The sequence below is a fragment of the Leptidea sinapis genome, chromosome 41, assembly GCF_905404315.1.
Source record: "Leptidea sinapis chromosome 41, ilLepSina1.1, whole genome shotgun sequence".
Taxonomy (NCBI): Eukaryota; Metazoa; Arthropoda; class Insecta; order Lepidoptera; family Pieridae; genus Leptidea; species Leptidea sinapis.
The window spans coordinates 570,505-592,485 of NC_066305.1; the positions used below are offsets into that span (position 1 = coordinate 570,505).

Genomic DNA, 21,981 nt, shown 5'->3' on the forward strand with positions numbered 1-21,981 from the left:
TAGGCAGATACGGATGTAGCAAAAGAAGCAAAAATGGTACAAGGCTAATCACATTTGCTCTACAAAACAAACTCAGCATCCTCAACAGCTTCTTCACAAAAAAGGCAACAAAGAAATAGATATGGATTTCTCCCAGTGGTCATAGAAATGAAATTGACTATATCGTATCTAATAATAGCAAAGTCTTCAATGATGTTTCAATTATCCAAAACCTTAACATCCATACAGATCATAGAATGGTCCGTGCGACATTAACAGGAATGCCCATATAAAGGAACAGAAAATGGCAAAACTACAATTCTACTCTGGTGAGTACTGGAAATATCGGTATGCTTACGACTGAACTATAAGGTCTAGCTGAAAAATGCGAGGGTCAAAAGACACCTATGGAAGAAAGATATGAACATTTTTTAAATTTATTAAAAACAATAACAAGGACTTTGAATACGGTGATCCATAATAACAAGACAACTAAAACAGACTAGAAAACAATTATTACAAGGCCAGAAGAACCAAGAAAACCATATTAATATATCAGAAATTAGTAAAAATATAAACGAGAATATAAGACAGGATAAAAAAGCAAGACGACAAACTATTTTGAAATAACACATCATAAAACCGGGGGAATAAATAAAGCCTTTAAAGAATTGAACAGAGTCAAAAAATGGATGTCTAGTGTTAAGAGGAAAACCAAAGAAGTAATATTTCACGTAAAAGGGATGAAATGATCAAAGAAGCCACAGAATACTATATAAATCTATATCAAAGCAAATACCCTAGAGATATTCAGGTGAAAGTAATTCAAAAACTTCAAAGTCAGTACCTAAAATATTAAAAGAAGAAACAATTAAAGCAATTAATTCACAGAAAGCAGGAAAGACGCCAGGTTCTGATCAAATCACAAATAAATTACTCAAATCTACTATACCCGCATATTAACGGACCTATATATTGAAATTCTCGAGACTGAAAATATTCCTGATGAATGGACAAAATCTACAATGATACTACTACACAAAAAAGGAGACAAAAGTGACTTAAGAAATTACCGTCCAATCAGTTTAATGTCGAATGTTTACAATTTTTTTTCAAAAATAATATTATTTCGCATCCCTACTACACTCGAAAAAATCTACCAATAGAACAACCTGGTTTTCGAAACAATTTTCCGACGATAGATCACATACATGTCCTTAGACAAATCCTGCAAAAATACAATGAATATAAGCAAAACTTTTTTTTATGGAATAGGAGGTCACGAGCGTACGGGTCACCTGTTGTTAAGTGATCACCGCCGCCCACAATCTCTTGCAACACCAGAGGAATCACAGGAGCGTTGCCGGCCTTTAAGGAAGGTGTACGTGCTTTTTTTGAAGGTACCCATGTCGTATCGTCCCGGAAACACCGCACAAGGAAGTTCATTCCACAGCTTTGTAGTACGTGGAAGAAAGCTCCTTGAATACCGCACTGTGGAGGACCGCCACACGTCCAGATGGTGAGGATGATAACCTAACTTGTGGCGTGTCGTGCGAAGGTGGAATTCAGCGGCAGGAATCAGGTTAAACAGCTCTTCGGAACACTCCCCGTGATAAATGCGGTAGAAGACACACAATGAAGCGATGTCTCTACGCAACGCCAAGTGATCCAGCCGTTCACAGAGCACTGGGTCCCCGACAATTCGAGCTGCTCTGCGTTGCACGCGGTCGATTGGATCGAGCTGATACTGGGGTGCGCCAGACCAGAGATGACAGCAATACTCCATGTGTGGCCAGACCTGCGCTTTATAGAGCGCTAGTATGTGGGCCGGCTTGAAGTATTGCCGTGCTCCATTTATGACGCCCAGTTTCTTTGAAGCCAATTTGGCTTTGCCCTGCAGATGGCCACGAAATTTGCAATCGCTCGGGATTTCGAGACCCAGTATTCCGATACTAGGCGAGGCTTTTAGGGAATCTTTGTTGGGGAAGGGGGGGGGGGGGGGAATGGCCACCGGTCTTCGACACTAACCCATGCGAAACATAGCGGCACTAGGCCGCTACTTCACGCAGGTATTCTGTGCGAGTGTGGTAATTAACTATTAACTATTATTTAGGATTCGTAGATTTCAACAAGGCCTTCGATTCCTTGGAACACAAGTATATCTGAGAAGCACTACATCATCAAAGAATAGAAGAAAAATATATAAAAATTTTGAAGAACGTTTATTCCAGAAGTATCGCGCATATTAGATTGAAAAAAAAACAGGAGAAGAGTTCTCTATTGAGCGAGGAGTCCGACAAGGCGACCCCATCTCACCCAAATTAATCTCAGTGGTTGCGGAGATGATTTTTAGGGATTTAGATTGGAGAGAGAGACGCTTTACGGATGATCTGGTTCTATTCTCTGAGTGCCCACGAAAGCTAGAGCAAATGTTGCGACAACTAGCAGATCGAAGTGCAAAAGCAGGCATGAACACCTCTAAAGCAAAAATCATGACGAACTCTTCAAAAACATATAAAATCACATTAAATACGGAACAAATAGAGTACGTTGAAGATTACATTTATCTAGGACAGCTAATTTCAGGATCTAATACTATGCGTAAGGAAATTGATAGGAGAACAGCAAATACTTGGAAGAGATATTGGTCCCTCAGTGAAGTTATGAAGGATAAGGGAATGCCAAATAAAGAGAAAAGAAAGGTTTATAATATATGTATCTTACCTTGCCTGACCTATGGTTGTGACATGGCCTCTAACCGAACAATTATCAAATTAAATAAATATCTGTCAAAACAGCATAGAAAGAAGTGTAATCAGAGTTAAAAGAAGAGATAAAGTAAAATTGAAAGATATAACAAGTATGACTAAATTCAAAGACGCAAAATCAATATGCAGAACACTGAAATGGCGATGGATAGGACATATGTTAAGAGAAAAACAAGAAAAATGGACAAAAATAATAACCGACTGGTATCCAAGAGATGGTAGTAGAAGAAAAATTCGACCAAACTAAACGCTGGGAAGATGAAGCTGGGCCTAAATGGATCCAAATAGCGAAAGACACAGAGGCGTGAAAATCTTTAGAGGAGGCCTTTGTCAAAAGACAAGCTGTTTAACAAAACATATAATTTAGATTTAAGTTTATATTTAGTTAAATATCATTTATAATATTTGTGAACAGCAATAAAGGCTTAATTTATTTATTAAAAGTGTAAAAATGTTATATTGCAAATAGCGGGTTCAATACTGTTCAGAGGTTCGATTCGGTTAAACATTTTTAATGGAAAATGAAATTGATGAACATTAAAAAAAATTCGTATAATGTTTTAAAATAATTAAGATATTTTTATGACAATTAAAAAAAGTTCTTAACTGTATAATCTCAAAAAAAAAACTCCTAACTGGTTCTGTGGTATGTACCTAGATTTGGAGCACCTAACTTACTTCACACACACATGTGTACTACTTGTATTTATAGAAATTGCTTAATGTTTCCAGAGTGTTCGATCGCGATGATAACGGGTACATCACTCGGGACGAGCTGCGGTCGGCTCTAGAGATGATTGGTGAACCCGTGACTGACGCTCAACTCAACCAGGTGCTGGCGCTGGGCGACATCGATCACGATGGCCGGATCGATTACGAAGGTACGACGTCATTCGAATATAAACTCAAAGCTTAGTTTTGAAGTAAAAATATCTATATGGATCGCTGAGCACTTTATTATGCGGGTATTAAATGAGATTGAACCGCCATTTGAACCGGAAACTTCAGACCAAGTTTTGTATAATAAATGAATTCCATTCTTAATATCATATATTGAAGACTAGCTTCTGCTAGCGACGTTGTCCGTGTGAACGCTATAAAGCAGCGGAACTTATAAACCTCAATCTTGCGTGATAATATGAAGCAAATAATATGTTGTCCGGACATTTTGTTGATATTTCTACTTATTGAAAACCTCCAAGTGTATTTGTTTATTTATTACTACTTTTGTAAAAAAATAATTAATAAAGGTTTTCAGAAATTTTCTGACGTTTGCGCAATACTTTCGTCAGAAAAAAAAATCAATTGAATCAATTTTTAACCGTTATAATTTAATGGCTATAAAATGGTTTTAAAAAATTGTTTCAACGATTTGACTGATCTGAACTTCAAAAAATATTACTGAGATAACTCAGTAATCTAAGTAAAATGTCAAGGTGTATACATGTTTATATATTACTACTTAGTACTTTTGTAATAAATATAAGTTTTACGAAATTTTCTAACGTTTGCTACATTCCTTAATTTTTTTTGTTTCTTCATCCATTAGTAGGACAGGCAGACAAAATATTCAATTTACAGGTTTTACCTCGTTACAATTTTATTATATGTAAAAAAATATCTTTGAGTGATAACAATAATATGTAATAGATTCTTCCGTTATAGATTCGTCTCCGACTACATGCAGCCCTAACTCACAACTTCATGAATGCGGCAAACCAAATAATCCTAAGTTTAAATGCTAAATGTGTGTCTTTGTTGTTTAATGAATTATCTTTTACACAATTTCACTACACAAACCGATTTATCACTAACATTGAATAAAACATGCAATGAGAATGAGTGCGACGGGTACTCCGATAGTAGGCCAAATCTACGCCAATTTTGGCGTAGTATTATTGACGGATTTTAAACTCCGCGTCGGCGGTTTTTAGTCCGACCGCGCGCGGGGAGACTTAAGGCGACACTAAATGCCAGCGACCTTGACCGATATGAGTTCACGGCTGCCGGCCCGCCATCTATGTAACAAAGCCAATATTTTCAAAATTCTTCCGTGGAAAACAGTTTATATGTTTACAATCCTCGTTATTCACTACTAATCTGAATAAATGAACCTACACAAAAAAGTACAAGCTATAAGAATCTCTTTTCTGAGAGAAGTACCAAAAAAATGCGACACGCCATGCCAAAAAACTTGTTTAACTTCAAAGAAATGTGGTAGTTCAAAAAGGCTCGGCAGTGTTAACTATAACCAACAGCAAGCATTAGCAACCTACAAATAAGGCTTAAGGATATGTGTAACAGGATTATGTAGTGTTCATAGCTCGAAATGCTATACTTTCACCACAAAACTTGTCTAAAAACATCATGTTTGCGTGTTTTCTGCTTACTCTTCGCCTTAATACTAACAATAATCTATGAATAGCTCACTGAGGTGAAATGTTATTTAGGCGTGTCACCGTCTTGCTCGTCCCGTAGCTGCGTATTATAAAAAACCCTTTAAAAATTACAGCCTACAGAAATACAAGAACTGCAGCCTACTATAATAACTAAATTAGTCTTAAATGTCTAATCAAACGACAAAATTTTCCTTTGATTACAACCTAAATATTTTATGTGTAAAACTAATATTAATTATCTTATCCTTTTCAGAGTTTGTGAAGATGCTGTTGTAAGATGTATCCCAAAGAAAAAAGACCTCACTAGCTGTTAACGCTTAGATAAGATGAACGCCCGAACCAAATAATTCAATATTAGCTAAAATTAGACAATCTCTCTGCGAAAGACAATATTTCGACCATCCTTTATTATATACTACTGTGACCATACTTTATGATATTTATAGAAAAACATTATTTATAACAGTATGAAATATGTTGCAGTTGCAGTTGCAGCTACAGTTGCGTCTTCCAATTATAAAAAATGTTTAGCAGTAGCTTAGATCATTTATACTTCTAAATAGATAGTCTACACAGCAGCTGTAGAAACGTCGAAAAAAAATAATTTAAAACTAACTTCTATTTTGAGCAGTTCACGCACACTAACACAAAGTGTCATACAAATGTAACGTGTAAGACGTAGATTATCACGCACACTAAAGTATTATTCCTGGCCTGTGTTTGTCGGTTGTTTAACAGAAAGAGTCTATCTAGACGTATAGATTATCTAAGAGCAGTAGCTGTATAATATCGCATTTGAATACGTCCATTATTTGTAAAAGACAATATGAAAATTGCTTTTGAACGAATTAATCAAATTACAAGTTTGAAACAATAATATACATAATATTATCGCAGAGATTTATATACAGCATATCTGGTGGGACTCTAAGGATACAAGAGGACGTAATATTTGGAGGTTATATATGTTAAAAAAATGACATTAATAATGAATATTAATTTTCTACTTAGTAAACTTAACTGAAAATTAAGTAATTGATTACGTAACGCATGGACACCCGTGTAGGCACTGAGGCAATGATTATACGCTAGTAGCGGGGCGCAGAATTATAGCCTAAACACATAGTCGGATTTGGTACGGCCGGACCATCAGATGGTCCGGTGTCATACTGGGTACGATTCAGACGGTAATAATAATAATTTTGTGTGGACAATGCGACATACTATGGAATACGATCCGGTGCAGGACCGCGTCCGCGTATTTGTAAGCGGACACACGGACCTGTCGATGCTTGCGCTCAATTAACGAAAGACTCGTCCACTCAGCGGTGACGTATCTTCACTTATTTACTGGGAAATTTGTTGTATGTATACAACAAATTTCCTTTATTGTAATAAAGGACCTAATTTTGTTACATAATTAGTATAAGACTCGAATACGAAATACTCTCCTTAAGTATCCTTAGTGTCTTATTGTATAGCTTCGATTGAAATTATATTAGTAATAAAAAAATATGTATTTATTTAAAAAAAATGTATACTTACCTGTATAGATTATTTTTAGAGATGCATATTCGTATGTATTCTAATTATTTTAATCATAATAACTCCATATTATGATTATTAAACCTAAGTTAAGTACCTATTTTAGCTATCGAACAATTTTGTCCCTTTCTCTCCTGTTTGAGAGAAAGGAACGAAACATTTGATACCTAAAATAGGATTAATATGCGGTTGGTGTTATAATGAACAAGTTGGTAATTATTTATTAATTACTTGTTAGGCATATCATTTAAGTTTTCTTTATAAAAGATAAGTAAGTTAAGCTCATTACAAAATGTAAGACATTATTACCTATAAGTGTTTGTTTTGATTTTCGCTTTTGTCGTCTCATGAAGGTTTTATATATAGAATGTTTTTTTTATTTTTATGTTGTTCTATATAATATAGTTTATACACGGACTAGTAAAAAAAGAAGGACTCCGCGCCGTGATATTAGTAAGTGAAGCACCTTTATACTAGTGTGTGTGCGGTTACGGGGTATACCAGATACACAATTTTTTCTCCCTTAAATAATCATATATCCACAAATACTTTTTCACAACGCACGACTGCATTTTTAAAATATTTTATTGAGACGCAAACTGATCTGTTACAGACGATGGCAAATTTCATAATGGCGGCCGATGGCTTGTATTAATGTAAGTGTATGCATGGGGCTACGTATTTACACGTTTACCGGCTTGTTTTGGTGCCTCACTGTTATGTAAGGTGACACGGAGTCCTTCTTATTTTACTCGTCCGTGAGTTTATTTATTATGTTGATAATGTCGTGCATACCACCATTTCGTTTTACATATTTTGATAATTTATTCGATACAAATGGCGCTCTGGTAGAGATATTATTATCAGTTTCTTATTTACACACAGATTATTATTACTATTGATACAATAATAATAATTATTTTAATGTTATTTATGGCACACTACAATACCTTTATTTTATGGTTGTGACTTGTGAGAGATGATTTAAAATGGAGGCATATTCATATTTACTCATGTCAAAGTCTCTCTACTCGCAGTTCCACAAATCACCGGTGTGCTTACATATTTTGTTATAACATCGTTTCAACAGTGGGGTAACTCTGACAATAAATGGAACAGAAATTGTCACGAGGAGGGAGTGTTTGACATTAGTGTGGGTATTTAAATGATAATTTCATAAATTGTGTGAAAATTTTAATAATTAGCGCTAACCCATATTTTTCGTAATAAACTTTGCACATTCTTTCAGTGTCATATTAAATAATAAACGCAATGTAAAGTTACTCCAAGTTTAAAATTACTTCTCCCTGTCATGTAATTCTGTAGTGACAAAGGTTAGATAATAAGAATAACTTTACTTTGCGATTATTAATAACATAGTCAGTGTGCATCAAAGGGATAAATAAAATAAGTGACAAACGCAGTTCGATCGCAATTCCAATTATTCTCCAACAAATCTGATGATTTGTGATCGAAACGTTAAAATCTAGGTAATGATGGCTTCCATATTACCTACCTACTTAATAACTTGTCATTTGTCTTATTTTGCAAGATTCGGAACTGATCACTTGCCATCAGACTCATTAATTGTTCTTTTAATTGCTCCTACTAAATATTTATGATGCAAATAATTGGTAGTGTGATTCCCGCTTATTATATTTTATCCCTTGCCCAAATATAGAAATTAAGAAATCTCTGTGAGTTTTCGTTGTAATAAAATTGTAAGATCATATTTATCGCCTTAGAAAGGCATGTGATGTGAATTTTAATGTGATCCAGTAAAAAAAAACATTTTTCAACATTTTAATCTTTTATTTAAAGAAAGACATACCTAAGAATTTATTACAAAACATGTCATGAATGTGTGGACAAATGAACAGAATAAAAAATTAAATCAAAGTTTCATAATTTTACAAGATTTATGGTAAGTAGGTACTTAAGATAGATGATCTCTTGGAAACATGTTTTCTGAGTATCCTTTCATACATTTTGGAGTATATAATAGAGTAATAAAATATATAATAGTGATAAATAAAATTATTATAGTCATATCTTTTAAATGTTTAGGTACATTCTGAAATGAAATAGTGAATCTAAGTATCTACTTGTACCTCAGGAATTTGAGCAGGACTCTCTACCGGTCCATTTCAGCAGTAGAAGATGCAACAGAGGGTGGCCCTGCTTCCAGGCTGCATCAAATGAAAAAAAAAAAACTGGTTCTAACAAGTGTTATTTTTAAAGTTACTTCTCATCTTTACTCCACATGCAAACAAAGAAATCAAATAAGAAGAATTAAGCAAAAAAAGCATTAATTAATTTATGACTCTATGGCCAGGATATGTTTGCGTAAGAATCTATGCAAAAATTAAAAGCTATTTTTATTTGTTGAAATCTGCATCACACACAAATAAAGCAAAAAGAACTGAAACAAAAGGGTTTAAGTATTTAGGGTGGGTATTTGTATAATACTAACTTTCCTCCATCTCTCTGTTGTCTTGCTGTCACCATATACAACATTTCCCCTAATTCTGACCAGCGTCGAATATTAGTGGCCCTACCTTGAGGTCCTTCAGTGGGCTTGCTAAGGTCACCATTTCTATAGATAAACGTACTTATAATAAATTTAGTAGAGATGGCGTCTCGAGGGGAACCAAAATAGATTTAATTTTGTTGAAGTTCACTTTTAAAAATACCTATATGTAGAGAAACTGACTTAAAGTCGAAGTTGTAATGTTTAGTAATTATGATGAAAATGATATACTTACCTACATACCTTGCCATAAACTCCACCAATAACTGAAACTGCGATGAATTTGTTCGTGGCATTTTACTAACAAGGAATTAGGAATTAAATTATTTAGTAAAATACCTCGATCGATATAAATTGTGAATGAACTAATTTAAAGCAAGGGATTGTAAAATGTAAAGTAAACAAAAACAGTAAGCAGTCAAACACAACGGTGTCAACTGTCAATGTCACTCTGACAAATATAAATATAACCATTACAAATTAGGAAAACAGTATAGCTCTACATTTTTCTCATGGTCTGTGACATTTTTACTCGGAAGGGTAATACCATATTCAGCTTGGGAAGTAAGGCTTGCTTTTTTTCTCTGTCATATATGTAAAGTTAGAAAGAGATGGCTACTTCAGATGTGAAGCTTGTTACTTGCTGTTTTAATAAAAACATGACGTCGAGAACACGAAAACTACTTACAAGTTACTACACTCGATATCGAGGCTCTTGCTTACGCTAGCAAGTGCTTGTAACTCATGGTACGAATTGCTTCGAAAACTATTCGATTCACGTTTACTCGTTATCGACTGAAGTGAAGGCATATTTCAAATGCTAGCTCATGGTAGAGACAGTGCATACACGATGTAGATACTGAGAGAAGCAGTTACGTGCATCATAGACATATTTGTTACGAACACACGCATCGGCAGGCATCAAGCATGCATATCTGTGCCTCTTCTCACGATACACCTGTTCTGTCCACCAGGCATAACTTTCAAGCACAACTGTCGGCGAGTTCTATTTAGCTGCGTCGCGTCATGCGCTCCCGACTGATTTTATGAGAATTGATGAGACTAGCAGTAAGTACATGCTGCCCATAACAAATCTAGAGCCGTTCAGGATACTTGAAACATCTTTGGCTGTTTGTGAGTGACATCGCAATTGCGCTCATGATCTTGAGGCAGAAGATGTTGTCGCATTAGCCCAGTAACTTAACTACGGTATTTACTAGCCCTTCAAACTGAATCACTAAAAGTACTTGCGCAATGCGCTTGGCAGCAGAAAAAGGCGATCGTGCGGTTCCCATCGTTCCAGCATCCTGTGGTTAGAAGCCTCCTGGTAATATATCTGCTGCACCTGCCCGACACATTTGTAATGTGCTGTGCAGCGTCATCTGCGTCTGCAGGTGCCTATCTTAATACAATTTTTATTGCAGAGGAGCGATAATTTCAGGCCAGTTACGTCTGTTCTGATCATTCAAGTACTTTACGTAGTCCGCTGCCCACAAATTGATGTCGTGAGCTTTTATTGTAATACGCAATAGGAATTACGATCTAAGAATAACGTTTGAAATCCTGTCTGCTTCGGACCATAGTATGCGTGTTTATGCATTAACGCACTAATATATATATATATATATATATATATATTTTATGGAATAGGAGGTCAGGATCTAGGAGTTAAGTGATCACCGCCACCCACAATCTCTTGCAACACCGGAGGAATCACAGTAGCGTTGCCGGCCTTTAAGGAAGGTGTACGCGCTTTTTTTGAAGGTACCCATGTCGGATCGTCCCGGAAACACCGCACAAGGAAGTTCATTCCACAGCTTTGTAGTACGTGGAAGAGAGCCGCCGCCACACATCCAGATGGTGGGGATGATATTATTTATTTTATATATTATATTACTATGATTCTAAGAAACTTTAATGTAATATCACACGTTCAATGTCAATAAGGTTTAATATCAATGAACAGGTAAAATATAATTAAAACGCGAAAAATTCAGACTGAAACTATATTTTCCACGTCACGATGAGCAAAAAACGTTATTTGAGGAGCAACTTGTAAGATATTTTAATATTTAATTTATTCAAAAGTGTGATATAAATTTAAAATTTGCATTAAAATATCGTAGTGGGTCTAAGACGTATAGTCGTAGGCGCTTAATCAACACCAGCCAGGAATTTGCCTACAAAGTCGCAAGGCTTGTTTTCTATTGATGGATTCCAATTGGCTATCACATGGCCTTTCTGCTGCCAGTTATTGGTCATCTCTTTCAGATTCATAAATCCCTGTAACATACAGATATGTTCATTGAAATATATAAAATGCCTTTATCGCCTCTTTTTCCTTGCAAGAGGTAACGTAACACCATTGAATTGATCTTAGGATATATTATACAGAATAGTAATGGTGATTCTCAACTATTCGAGAAGCTCAATTATTAACATTAAATTGTAAGATTTGCGCAGTGTAGATACGGCCCTACGGTCAATAGGTGGCAAACATAAAAAAATCATAGATACCTTTATAACTAGCATATCTATAACTCGAATATCGGTGACGCAGGCATTTTTATAAAACATTTCTCTTAATTTCCATCGACAATCTTCCTCTGATTTGGGAATGTCAAATCTTCTCACTATCGAAATTGAAATCATTTTAGGATCCAGATTTTTCATGTAGGGATTATATTAATTTGATCAATTTAAATTGTACAGAAAATAACACAGCGGTATCATTGTGTTGATCAGCAAAAAAGAGCGCAAGGCGTATCATAACATTTTTACACCTAAGGTAAACGTTCCCTATTTCGGCATCTTAGGGCTTATTACACTTTGAAATTTTACTTAGATCAATATAACTATAAAAAATAAAGTCCCCCGCCGCGTGTCTGGCTGAGTGATTCATGAGAAAGGTAATTTATATATTGTTTACAGTGATAGGTGGACAAGGTGAAGATGTCTATAAAAGGCGAAATACTTTTCATATATCATCATTTTCTGTTCGAATATTACTCAATGTGCAATTCGCAATTTATTCTTAGAGGCTCAACAAATTGATCTATTTGATGTAAATGTTTAAAATTTAGATGTTGGCTTGTTTGTGATTTTTAGTAGGTGGTATTAAAATTTGTTTTGTTTTAAAGAAACCCCTTTTGATCTTATTTCCTAGAATATATGTGTGTTATGGTTTTGTGTATTATAATTCCAAAATGACGATGATTGCTGAATATGTTTAAAATTGTCACGTCAGCTGGGAGCTTTTATCGAAAACGCTGCCTAATCCCTTTGATCCCTAAACAACAATGTATGGTAGGATTTTTTCTTTTTCACTATTCTACAGAAAAATCTTCCATAATCTCTAAATAATCACTAAGCCCAGAATGAATTCAAAAAACAATGGTCACATATAGTTATTTTAAGCATAATGATAATATACAATTTAGAATATTATAGCAAAACGAATTGAAACTGTCAAAGATTATGGACATGGAGTTACAGCTGCAGTAAGCAAGAAGGGATCCTAGTACCACGAAATAATGCTTACGCAGACAGGCGACGGTTCAGTGGGTAAAAATCCCACACAAACTGACGACAGACAGTTTTTGAAGAATTCTCCTCTCGGCAAACCAAAAAACAAACACCTGTATCATTCCATGAAAGTATTGCGTTTAAATAAAATATATATATTTCTTGTCCCATAAAAACCTACATATTTCACATTCTTATTTTAAAGAAAGTAAAAAAAACAAGATTTGGCACTTACATAAATATGGAATAAATCTGTAATATGCTTTATACAATCCAATAACTCGAACATGAGCATCATAATAGTTTGTTGTAAGTAGTGGCTTAACTATTTTGCATACAGGCTTCATACCACACATTTTTTTTAAATTTAAATTCTTTATATTTTAAATAATTCAGACTAACTTGAAGAGGTAAACAAATGCCTATACATTTAAATCAAGTGTCATAATTTTTTTAATATTGTCAATGTTCTTGTCATAATAACAAGCCCTATTTAAAAAGTATCGTATGTTTTATGCTGTAATAATGATACTTACTACATAAATCTACTACCTGCCTATCATATTATTGATTATGAAATCATAATCACATGATTGACTATTACAGATAATAATAATAATATATATTAAATAAGAATAGAAATTATATTGTGATATCATCTGTCGAACGACCGCTATAACTGACCTCAGCTGAATTAGAACATTTTAATTGTAATCATGTAGCGTCTGTGTACTGAGCACAGAATGCTCTGAAATGTTATCCAGAACCAAATCAAATATGGATTCTAAGGGGAAACTTTTGCAACAATATTTTTAAAAGTTAAGCTCTCAGCTTAAAATTATTATCTACTTATTTTAATCCTGTAAAATTGATCTATCCAGGGGTGGGACACACGCCTTACAGTAACGTTTTCAGAAGACTGTAGTGCCATCTGTTAGTTGGCCCGAAAATGAAAGCTTTGTCAGCTGTCATTCGCTTTGAAACCTTTCAACTTTTCTTTGTGTCACTGCCCACTGGTAATAAAATACTTCTAGCGCTTACTTTGCGCGTGTATGTAGCTCTCGTGTTCAATTTTGCATATTTACACTATTAAATCTATCCTTTATGTTCTATGTTGTGACATAATTAAATAACTAACTCTACGCGCAATTTCAACGTGGTAAAAAATTGCAATACTTACATTAAAAAGTAGAGTTAGCTATTTAATTACATCACAACATTAAAAATGAATTTTATAATTTCGAGCTTATATATAGTTATTTTCGGGGCCAATCTCCAGATGGCGCTAGTTTTCAATTAGACAAAGGAAGCTGGAGGTACACTTGCACAAGCTCTCGGGAAGCCCAAATGATGGAAGTTTTGGGAGGAGCGCCTTGTGCCATACACGATCAAAGGCCTTCGCTATATCCAGGCTAACTGCCAGGCCTTCCCCCTTGCTTTCAATCGCCGCCGCCCATCTATGTGTTAGGTATACCAGAAGATCACCTGCCGACCGTCCATGGCGAAAGCCGTACTGTCGGTCGTTGATCAACTGGTGATCCTCTAGGTATACTAAAAGCTGACGGCTAATTATGCTCTCCATGATTTTGGAGAGCAGGGAGGTGATAGCAATAGGCCTGTAGTTCGCCGGATCCGAACTGTCTCCTTTTTTTTGATCGGATGGACAAGGGCTGACATCCATGAGTCAGGGACTACGCCTTTGGAATAAGAGTGCCGGAATAAACGCGTTAGCACCGGCGTCAACTCAGGGGCACACGTTCTAAGCACGATTGGAGAAATGCCATCCGGCCCACTCGACTTCCTGACGTCCAACGAAAACAGAGCTCACCTAACAGTTTTCTGTCTGAACTGTACTTCATGCATAGAGCTCTGACACCGCGAGATGGTCGGCGGTGTTTTTCCGTTGTCGTCAAGAGTCAAGTTGGAGGCGGAAAGAACGCAAAGGAGCTCGGCTTTCTCTTTTACCGTATGGGCCAGGGTGTCATTCCTCATGTGCAACGGCGGCATGGACGGCTGGTTGAAGTTACCAAGAGCAGCTTTCGACAACGACCAGAACTTGCGTGTCCCGGTCGGTAACTGGAAAGCTGCTCGCCGATTTTGACGACGTGCTTAGAGTTCGCACGGGCGATTTGCCGCTTAAAAAATCTGGAGGCACGGTTATATTTCCTCTTAAGAACTTTGCAGTTCGGATCCTTTGCGCCCAGCGCCGCAACCCAAGTTCGATACGCCTGTTTTTTGCAGTCAGATGCTGCTTTGACTGACGCATCGAACCAGGGCTGTGATCTGCCACCGATCGGTAGTACAGAGCTTGGTATAAAAAATATCCATGCCCTGCAGTATCACATCGGCTACTGCAACGGCGCAGGCACTAGGATCATCCGAAGGGAAACAAACCTTGCCCCAAGGGTAGGATGCAAAAAAGGAACGTATCCCATCCCAATTTGCTGACTTGTAGTGCCAAACGCGGCGGGTCGCTGGTGGTCTGCAACGTTGGCGTCGGATAGGCACTACACTCCTGACCAGGCAATGGTTGGACGTTCTGAGAGGGGCGTCGACAAAGACCTGGTAACCATCGGGATGTGTAGTCAGCAGAAGATCCTATAAGGACGGCATGTGGCTATCCACATCCGGGAGCCGCGTTGGCGACTCAACCAATTGGGACAGACCATACGCCAATGCAAAATTATGCACAGATTGCCCTGCGTAGTCTGTGGTACGTGATCCAAGCCATTCGGCATTGTGCCCGTTGAAATCACCCAAGACTACGATTTGAGTGGAGGGGATCTGTGCAAGCACGTCGTCAATTGCCGCTTGAACGCAGCCCATGAGATGATCAGTTTCTGCGTTACCACTATGGGACCTGTAGACACACGCATAGATACGGACGCGGTCCTCTAAATCTACGCGGAGCCAGGGAGTAGACAGGTCCCTACCCTCAAAATTGCCGAGACGGCGACAGCAGATATCCTCCCTAACGTACACACATACTCCGGCATGAGGCAAAAAATTGTGCTCAATTTTGTACCCGGGGTACGTAAAATATGACGTATCGCCAGGTCGAGATATCCGTAATCGTATCTGCATCTCCGTAAGGAAAAACAAGGCCGGCTGCGCCGACTCAAGGTAGTGGTGGACGGTGTTTAAATTGGAATGAATTCCCCTGATATTGCAAAAGTCCACGTTGAGCGTGGAGCGGGGTGCCGTGGTGTTACTGCCTCGTTTGTCCTCGGTCATGCGCGGTTCTGTGCCCACCCCAGAATACGAAGGGCAGCCCGAGCGAGAGTGCTCGGGGAGGGATTCTCCGGCTCTGGTAGAGCCGGTACCCTCCTGGGGTAATATCTTTTTACGGACCGCTCTCATATTTTGTTCGGGGGGAAGGCGGGGGGGTGGGGGGGGGGAAAGGGATGGACTCCGGTCCTCGATACTAACCTATGCGAAACATAGCGGCACTAGGCAGCTACTTCACGCCAGTATTCTGTGCGAGTGTGGTAATTAACCCGGACGAGTCTGGCCCAATTGTGCTGACGTCATAAGACGGCAGCGTGACTTTCCTTTCCTTTTTAAAAAGCTCTTAGTCACCTCTTACGACAGCCATGGGCCTGGGACTCCCCTATTCTTTTTACGCCCCGGGAAAAGTACAGGGCAAAGTTTATATTTTTTTACAAATATTTATAATTAGTAAATTAGATTCGGACCTCTGTGGTCAACTCATTTACAAGTATAATAAAGCGAAATATTACTTCTGGTAATTTTAATTAAACAAGATAAGAGACGACGCTAAAGTGTTTAGTGCAGACAATATATTTAGAAACTCTAACGATAATTAATGAATGGTTGAGGTTCCCATTCGGGCCATTCTCTCTAGGAATCGTTTCTCCGACTTATCACTTACGTTATGCTGGTATTACTCTTGTAGGTCGTAAAGGGAGATTTAATAATTAATTAATATTAAATTAATATTTTAATAATTTAATGTACCACTCGTAAACATGGATTTCTTTCCATATTATTGTATTTAACTGCACATGTACAGCTGCTGCCAGCATTTAAGCCTGCTTTCATGAAACCTGAATTTTTGTAGACCATGTGCAAATGACTCAAGTTACATCAGCTCTATATAGTTTTAATGTACATGGCTACAGACAACACTTTCCGATCGATTGAACAGTTTAAATTATTAAATAGGTTAGTAACAAAATTGGCGTCTGCTTTTTTGTCCTACACAAGGAAATTTAATTCTTAAAGTAATTGAATGAATACTGCCGACTCATCGACGATAATAAAAATATTATACAGATACAAAGTCGATGATAATTTGTCATAACGGCCGCAGCGGCAATTATTCACTATTTATGACAGTACACGTTACTTTTATCGTTATACCGGACCCATAATTTAATTAGTCTCTTGTTTTATAATCTATCAAAGATCTATCATCTGTCGGACAATCACTGTCAAGTGTCATCCATCTAAAAATTAAAAAATGGAAATGCACTAGATAATCTATAAATTTAATTAATACAATGGCTACAAGAAAAGCTATCCAAGTTGGTTCTAAAACTGTTAGGCCGGTGCTTTCTTTGGATAATGCAGAAGCGAAATCTAGAGTACTTAGCTTATACAAAGCTTGGTATCGTCAAATACCATACATAGGTTTGTGCCTTGTTATGTCATCAACAATCTTAAGAATTCAAAGACATTGTTGTTTGGAAAATAAGATTTAATAAATATCTTTTCAGTTAGAGATTATGACATCCCAAAATCTGAAGAAAACTGCAGAGCTAAACTGAAGGAGTTGTTTATGCAAAATAAGGATGTTACTGATGTGAGGGTTATTGATATGCTCGTAATCAAGGTACACAAATATAACTTACTAGCTTACCCAACAGACATTGTTGTGTTCATATTGAAAAAATACACTTGCGGGAGCAATTTCTTATAATCCGAATTATTAGCTGACCTCTACTCGGCGAAAGGAACATTCCTACTAAATTACAAGTTTCTATGCCTTAAGGTTCCAGAGATATTGTGAGGAGTCAATACATAGGTGGAAATCTCTTATGTACATGAATGAGAATTTTATATTAATGGATGAGGCTTTTACCACAACTTTCATTTTTAACGCTTTCATTGAATAACAATTTCAAAACTAGTAAGTTATCAACAAATTTATTTAAAAACACCCTGTGGTTGGAGTTATCTTGATCTATATTATCATTTGTTATGTCATATTTCATTTACATAAAATCATGCACTTTCTTTTAGTAATTAGTAATAAATAATAGCTAAAGCTTACATTATTATATATCATCACACCAAATTCTGCCAAAGAACAACCATACAGTAATTGTACTGGTTTGAATGGTATATCAGCCATTACAATTGAATATCCCGACAACTGAGCCTTGCTCAGATTTTTAAGAATGTACAAAACTTGAATGAAAAAAAAAACTAATAGGAGATCTGGATTCGAACCGGGGTCTTCTGCTTTCTGCATCATCCAATGTCCCATCTGAGCTATTATAGTCTCGTATATAGTGGCAAAATTTACCTTTGTATTCTAATGTTATTGTTTCTCACTTAAACACGGATAAAACTTCATTTTTTTAAATTGAAACCTAGCAAGATCGATTTATCGCCCCTGAAATTCCCTGTATACAAAATTTTATGAAAGTTGTTGGAGCCATTTCTGAGATTCAGATTATATATAAACAAGAATTGCTCGTTTAAAGGTATAAGATTACCATCAAGTAAATATATAACAAAGAATTCTGTATAAAACCAATAAAATTACTTCCAGGGTCAAATGGAGCTAAAAGAGACAGTACATATTTGGAAACAGAAAGGTCATATAATGACTTACTTCAAGCCAACCATTGAAGCAAAGCCAAAAGACTTCTTATCCAAGTTCTTTTCAGGACAAGAATAGAAATCTTAAACTGTTCTATATCTATAAGTGTAACTGTAATAAAATATAGGCAATCATGTATAGATAACATGTTATTTTTATTTTTTCATCTGTCTTTCAATACATTTGTTTATATTATTATTTTTTTAAACTGAGTGTTGCCTGCAGTTGATTCTGTTAAAGGTGTTATAGAAAAGTCAAGTGTAAGTTCTACACAGAAAGTTTTTAAACATTCAATGTTAACAATTCCATGTAAAAATAGATGCAAAAAAGAGTCGCAAGCTCATTTTATTAGATAATCCCTCTACAAAAAACTATTTAGAACTTATATTTTTGAAGTGACACTTCTTTAGAATTGTGATTTCAAACCGGATGCAACAAAAATATGTAGGGTGAAGCCAGCAAAGAATGAGACAGAAATATGCATACTATTGAAGTAAAAACTTCTTTATCATCGTTGTGATTTGAAAGTAGATGAAACAAAAAAGCAACGGTAAAAAGGGCAGTCACATCAATTCATAAAATTTAACATGGGAGATAATGAGATAGGAAGCATAATACAATGTTTTGGTACCAGGCGATCATAGTTAAAGAAGAGATTGTCTTAAGTATGGCGCGAGTATACCTTAATATATTCTGACTCTAAGCGCACAACATATTACTACATAGACACCAGGAGAACATATTATTATATATATCAGTGGTGGTAGGAATGTCTTTCATAGCGGTTGAAATCATGTGTCATCATAGCAACATGTACCAGGAATTCATATGCAGTTTAGAGGTTCATGCACCATGCAGGTTTCACTTCTGACATGTGTACTTTGTATGTACACAATGTTTTTTTGCTTATATGTACTTGCAATTACAGCAATACACATACCAAAAAATAGAACAATCTAAATTAATTGACCTAGCACTATTTGAAAGACCTAAAGATTTTTTGGCATTATGTGTATATTGGTACTGACTTTTCTTTGCATACATTCTGGGATTATAAATATGAAGTGTGTGAGAAAGAATGATTAGTGACACCGTGATTTTCTCTATTGAGTTGGCTTTGGCTGGGTCCTTATATAACAAATGATGGAGGACTTCTTGGGAATGAAAGAAATAATATCCATATGGAACACTCCAATCCAATTGTTCTTGTAACACCAGAAGAATTATTATTGATATAGCTACTATTTTGTTCATAGGTATACTTATTACTTACTGCTAATGTTACCAGACTGAAGCATATCTATATTTCACTTAGTATATTTTTTTTTTTGATCTAACTATTAAATAAAAATACCAGACAAGTGCCAGTTGGACTCGCCCACTGAAGCTTAGGTACTATCTAAAAAATCTCACAAGAAGGTGTGTGTCCACATACCGGACCAAACACCTGGGGTCACAGAAAATTCTTCTCAAGGTGAGATAAGAGGTTTGATAAACTTCCTTGAGGTGTTGGGATTGCAGGATTAGCCACTCCACCAAAATAGGCACCCTGTAGTTATCTGATAGAAACCCCTTGATTACCTCTAAGAGCACTGCAATTTTCATTCTGTAATAATGTGGTCATTGTCCTATTGAAATTAACTGAAAGTAAATATTTAAGTATCTCAGTTGCCTAACAACAGTCAAAAATAAATACATCCAATATAATTATTTATTTATTTGTAAATTTTTTGTCATTTCCAGCACTTCCTTATAAGGAGGATTTATTGGACTTTGTACAGGTTCCTTGTACTCATATGTTGTTTGACCTTCTAATAAAAGAGGATATGAGGTATCAGAATCATAAGCACTAAGATCACCACATGCATTAAATGGTACAATAAATCTATTAACACCAGTGAACTCGTTGAAATCACAATATTTATGATCTAACAAAGGGTTCGCCATAGTAGGGGTATAACCTGGGGGAGGCGTATAATTTTGACACACAACAAACGCTTCAATGCTAGAATTTCTTGAGCTTCGTGGTTTACTAACAGTCACATACTCAAAAAACTGTTTTAATTGAGAATAAAGCAGTGTAACATCTTTCCCTCTAAATATTTTTGCAACAAAAACCCCTCCATCCTTAAGAACATGTGTTGTAATGTTAAGTGCAGCCAGTAGGAGTTGAGATTGGATATATTCGTCAATGTCATGTAAGCCAGTCACATCAGGTGCACCATCACATACAACCAAGTCAGCCTTTGAGCCTTCAAACTCCTGAATTATTTCGTTAGCTGTCGATACTTTAGTTATATCTCCTTGAATTTGTTTAACACCTGGTAGCGCAGCCATAGCTTGTAAATCAACCGCTACAATTTTTACATCATCGACATTGTCTGTGTTTTGCCTCAATTTTTTACTCAAAACTTGGCTCCAACTACCGGGAGCAGCACATAGATCCACAGCACGTAATACACCTTTAAATATATCATATTCTTCATTTATTTGTAGAAGTTTGAATGCACTTCGAGCTCGCCAACCCTCTTCTTTTGCTAGCCTATAATATATATCTCTTTTGTCTTTCGAAGTCTTCCCCATATCTTTTGATAGTAAGTAACGAAATTAAAGCCTTAATATTTACACTATGTATATTTCAAGGAAATAATGAGCCTGGTTATTGATAACCTGAAATACGCCACAATGTTTTGACTTTTGAGTTAAAAGTACTAATATTTATTTACTCGTTGCTGACAAGTGACCTGTGACAAGAATTTAAAAAAAAAAAGACATGTGGATTCTTGTGAGCGAAATGGTAAAAAATATTTTTATTTTTAGACGGAAGATATAAGTAGCGCCGTTTGTGCCACTGGAACTAAGCAAAAAAGGAGGGTGATTTTGAATAACTCAGCATATGTATTGTCATAGCATACTATTAAATCGCTAGCTGCAGGATCCACCGTAAAGAAATTTACTTTAGAAATTATATATAAATAATTTACGTTAAACTGACAATGTTAAAATTACAGATAATAGGGTAAATCAGAACATGCTTATTTCTTGATTATAATATAATTATTTAATTACTTTTTGAACGTGTTGATATTTTCAAAAAGATTAAAAATATTTGGATTCTAAGAAATTCAGAAAAATTCTTTCTTTTCCTGATTTTTAGACAAGGGAATTAAGCATGGAAAATTTTGTAGATTTATTTTCCATTAAAATTTTGGTCAAAGCAGCATGTTAATTAAATTACATTATATCCCAATAGCTACAGAGGCAAATTGTAATTTAAGCAGATAATATTTTCTAATTTTAAAATGCGTACCAACTTACCCTTTGCTACTCAGGATTTTTTGTAAAATTGACAAATGAGTTTACGGTACGGTACACCTGATGTTA

General features: G+C 36.0%; 4 protein-coding genes across 7 annotated transcripts in view; 2 read left to right on the forward strand and 2 right to left on the reverse strand.

Annotated features, from left to right (window-relative positions):
- LOC126976511 (calcium-binding protein E63-1) overlaps nucleotides 1-8,492 on the forward strand; it is a 72,634-nt gene extending 64,142 nt beyond the window's left edge. For all 4 annotated transcript variants that reach the window (XM_050824873.1, XM_050824875.1, XM_050824874.1 and 1 more), the window contains 2 exons: nucleotides 3,480-3,628; nucleotides 5,400-8,492. In XM_050824873.1, coding sequence (XP_050680830.1) covers nucleotides 3,480-3,628; nucleotides 5,400-5,422 — 172 coding nt within the window. In that variant the 3' untranslated portion in view covers nucleotides 5,423-8,492. The remainder of the gene's footprint in view (nucleotides 1-3,479; nucleotides 3,629-5,399) is intronic.
- Nucleotides 8,493-11,213: 2,721 nt separating this feature from the next.
- LOC126976518 (NADH dehydrogenase [ubiquinone] 1 alpha subcomplex subunit 6-like) lies at nucleotides 11,214-13,266 on the reverse strand. Its single transcript, XM_050824891.1, has 3 exons — nucleotides 12,982-13,266; nucleotides 11,739-11,854; nucleotides 11,214-11,504 (listed from the first exon to the last, which is right to left on the reverse strand). Exons 1-3 carry the CDS (start codon nucleotides 13,100-13,102, stop codon nucleotides 11,376-11,378), a joined length of 366 nt encoding a protein of 121 aa, XP_050680848.1. The 5' UTR covers nucleotides 13,103-13,266; the 3' UTR covers nucleotides 11,214-11,375.
- Nucleotides 13,267-17,190: 3,924 nt separating this feature from the next.
- LOC126976517 (NADH dehydrogenase [ubiquinone] 1 alpha subcomplex subunit 6) lies at nucleotides 17,191-18,742 on the forward strand. The gene is made up of 3 exons (XM_050824890.1): nucleotides 17,191-17,399; nucleotides 17,486-17,601; nucleotides 18,547-18,742. Exons 1-3 carry the CDS (start codon nucleotides 17,270-17,272, stop codon nucleotides 18,673-18,675), a joined length of 375 nt encoding a protein of 124 aa, XP_050680847.1. The 5' UTR covers nucleotides 17,191-17,269; the 3' UTR covers nucleotides 18,676-18,742.
- Nucleotides 18,743-20,299: 1,557 nt separating this feature from the next.
- Nucleotides 20,300-21,435, reverse strand: LOC126976507 (putative tRNA (cytidine(32)/guanosine(34)-2'-O)-methyltransferase). The gene has a single exon (XM_050824867.1). The coding sequence runs from the start codon at nucleotides 21,178-21,180 to the stop codon at nucleotides 20,305-20,307; it is 876 nt and encodes a 291-aa protein (XP_050680824.1). The 5' UTR covers nucleotides 21,181-21,435; the 3' UTR covers nucleotides 20,300-20,304.
- Between the last annotated feature and the right edge of the window lie 546 nt (nucleotides 21,436-21,981).

Coding starts and splice junctions, on each gene's coding strand:
- LOC126976518 (XM_050824891.1), bottom strand. CDS start 13,102: ATGTGTGGTATGAAGCCTGTATGCAAAATAGTTAAGCCACTACTTACA. Junction 11,855..12,981: donor CAGATTTATTCCATATTTAT/GTAAGTGCCAAA, acceptor CAATTTCGATAG/TGAGAAGATTTGACATTCCC. Junction 11,505..11,738: donor TAGATATGCTAGTTATAAAG/GTATCTATGATT, acceptor TGTATGTTACAG/GGATTTATGAATCTGAAAGA.
- LOC126976507 (XM_050824867.1), bottom strand. CDS start 21,180: ATGGGGAAGACTTCGAAAGACAAAAGAGATATATATTATAGGCTAGCA.
- LOC126976517 (XM_050824890.1), top strand. CDS start 17,270: ATGGCTACAAGAAAAGCTATCCAAGTTGGTTCTAAAACTGTTAGGCCG. Junction 17,400..17,485: donor TCGTCAAATACCATACATAG/GTTTGTGCCTTG, acceptor ATATCTTTTCAG/TTAGAGATTATGACATCCCA. Junction 17,602..18,546: donor TTGATATGCTCGTAATCAAG/GTACACAAATAT, acceptor AATTACTTCCAG/GGTCAAATGGAGCTAAAAGA.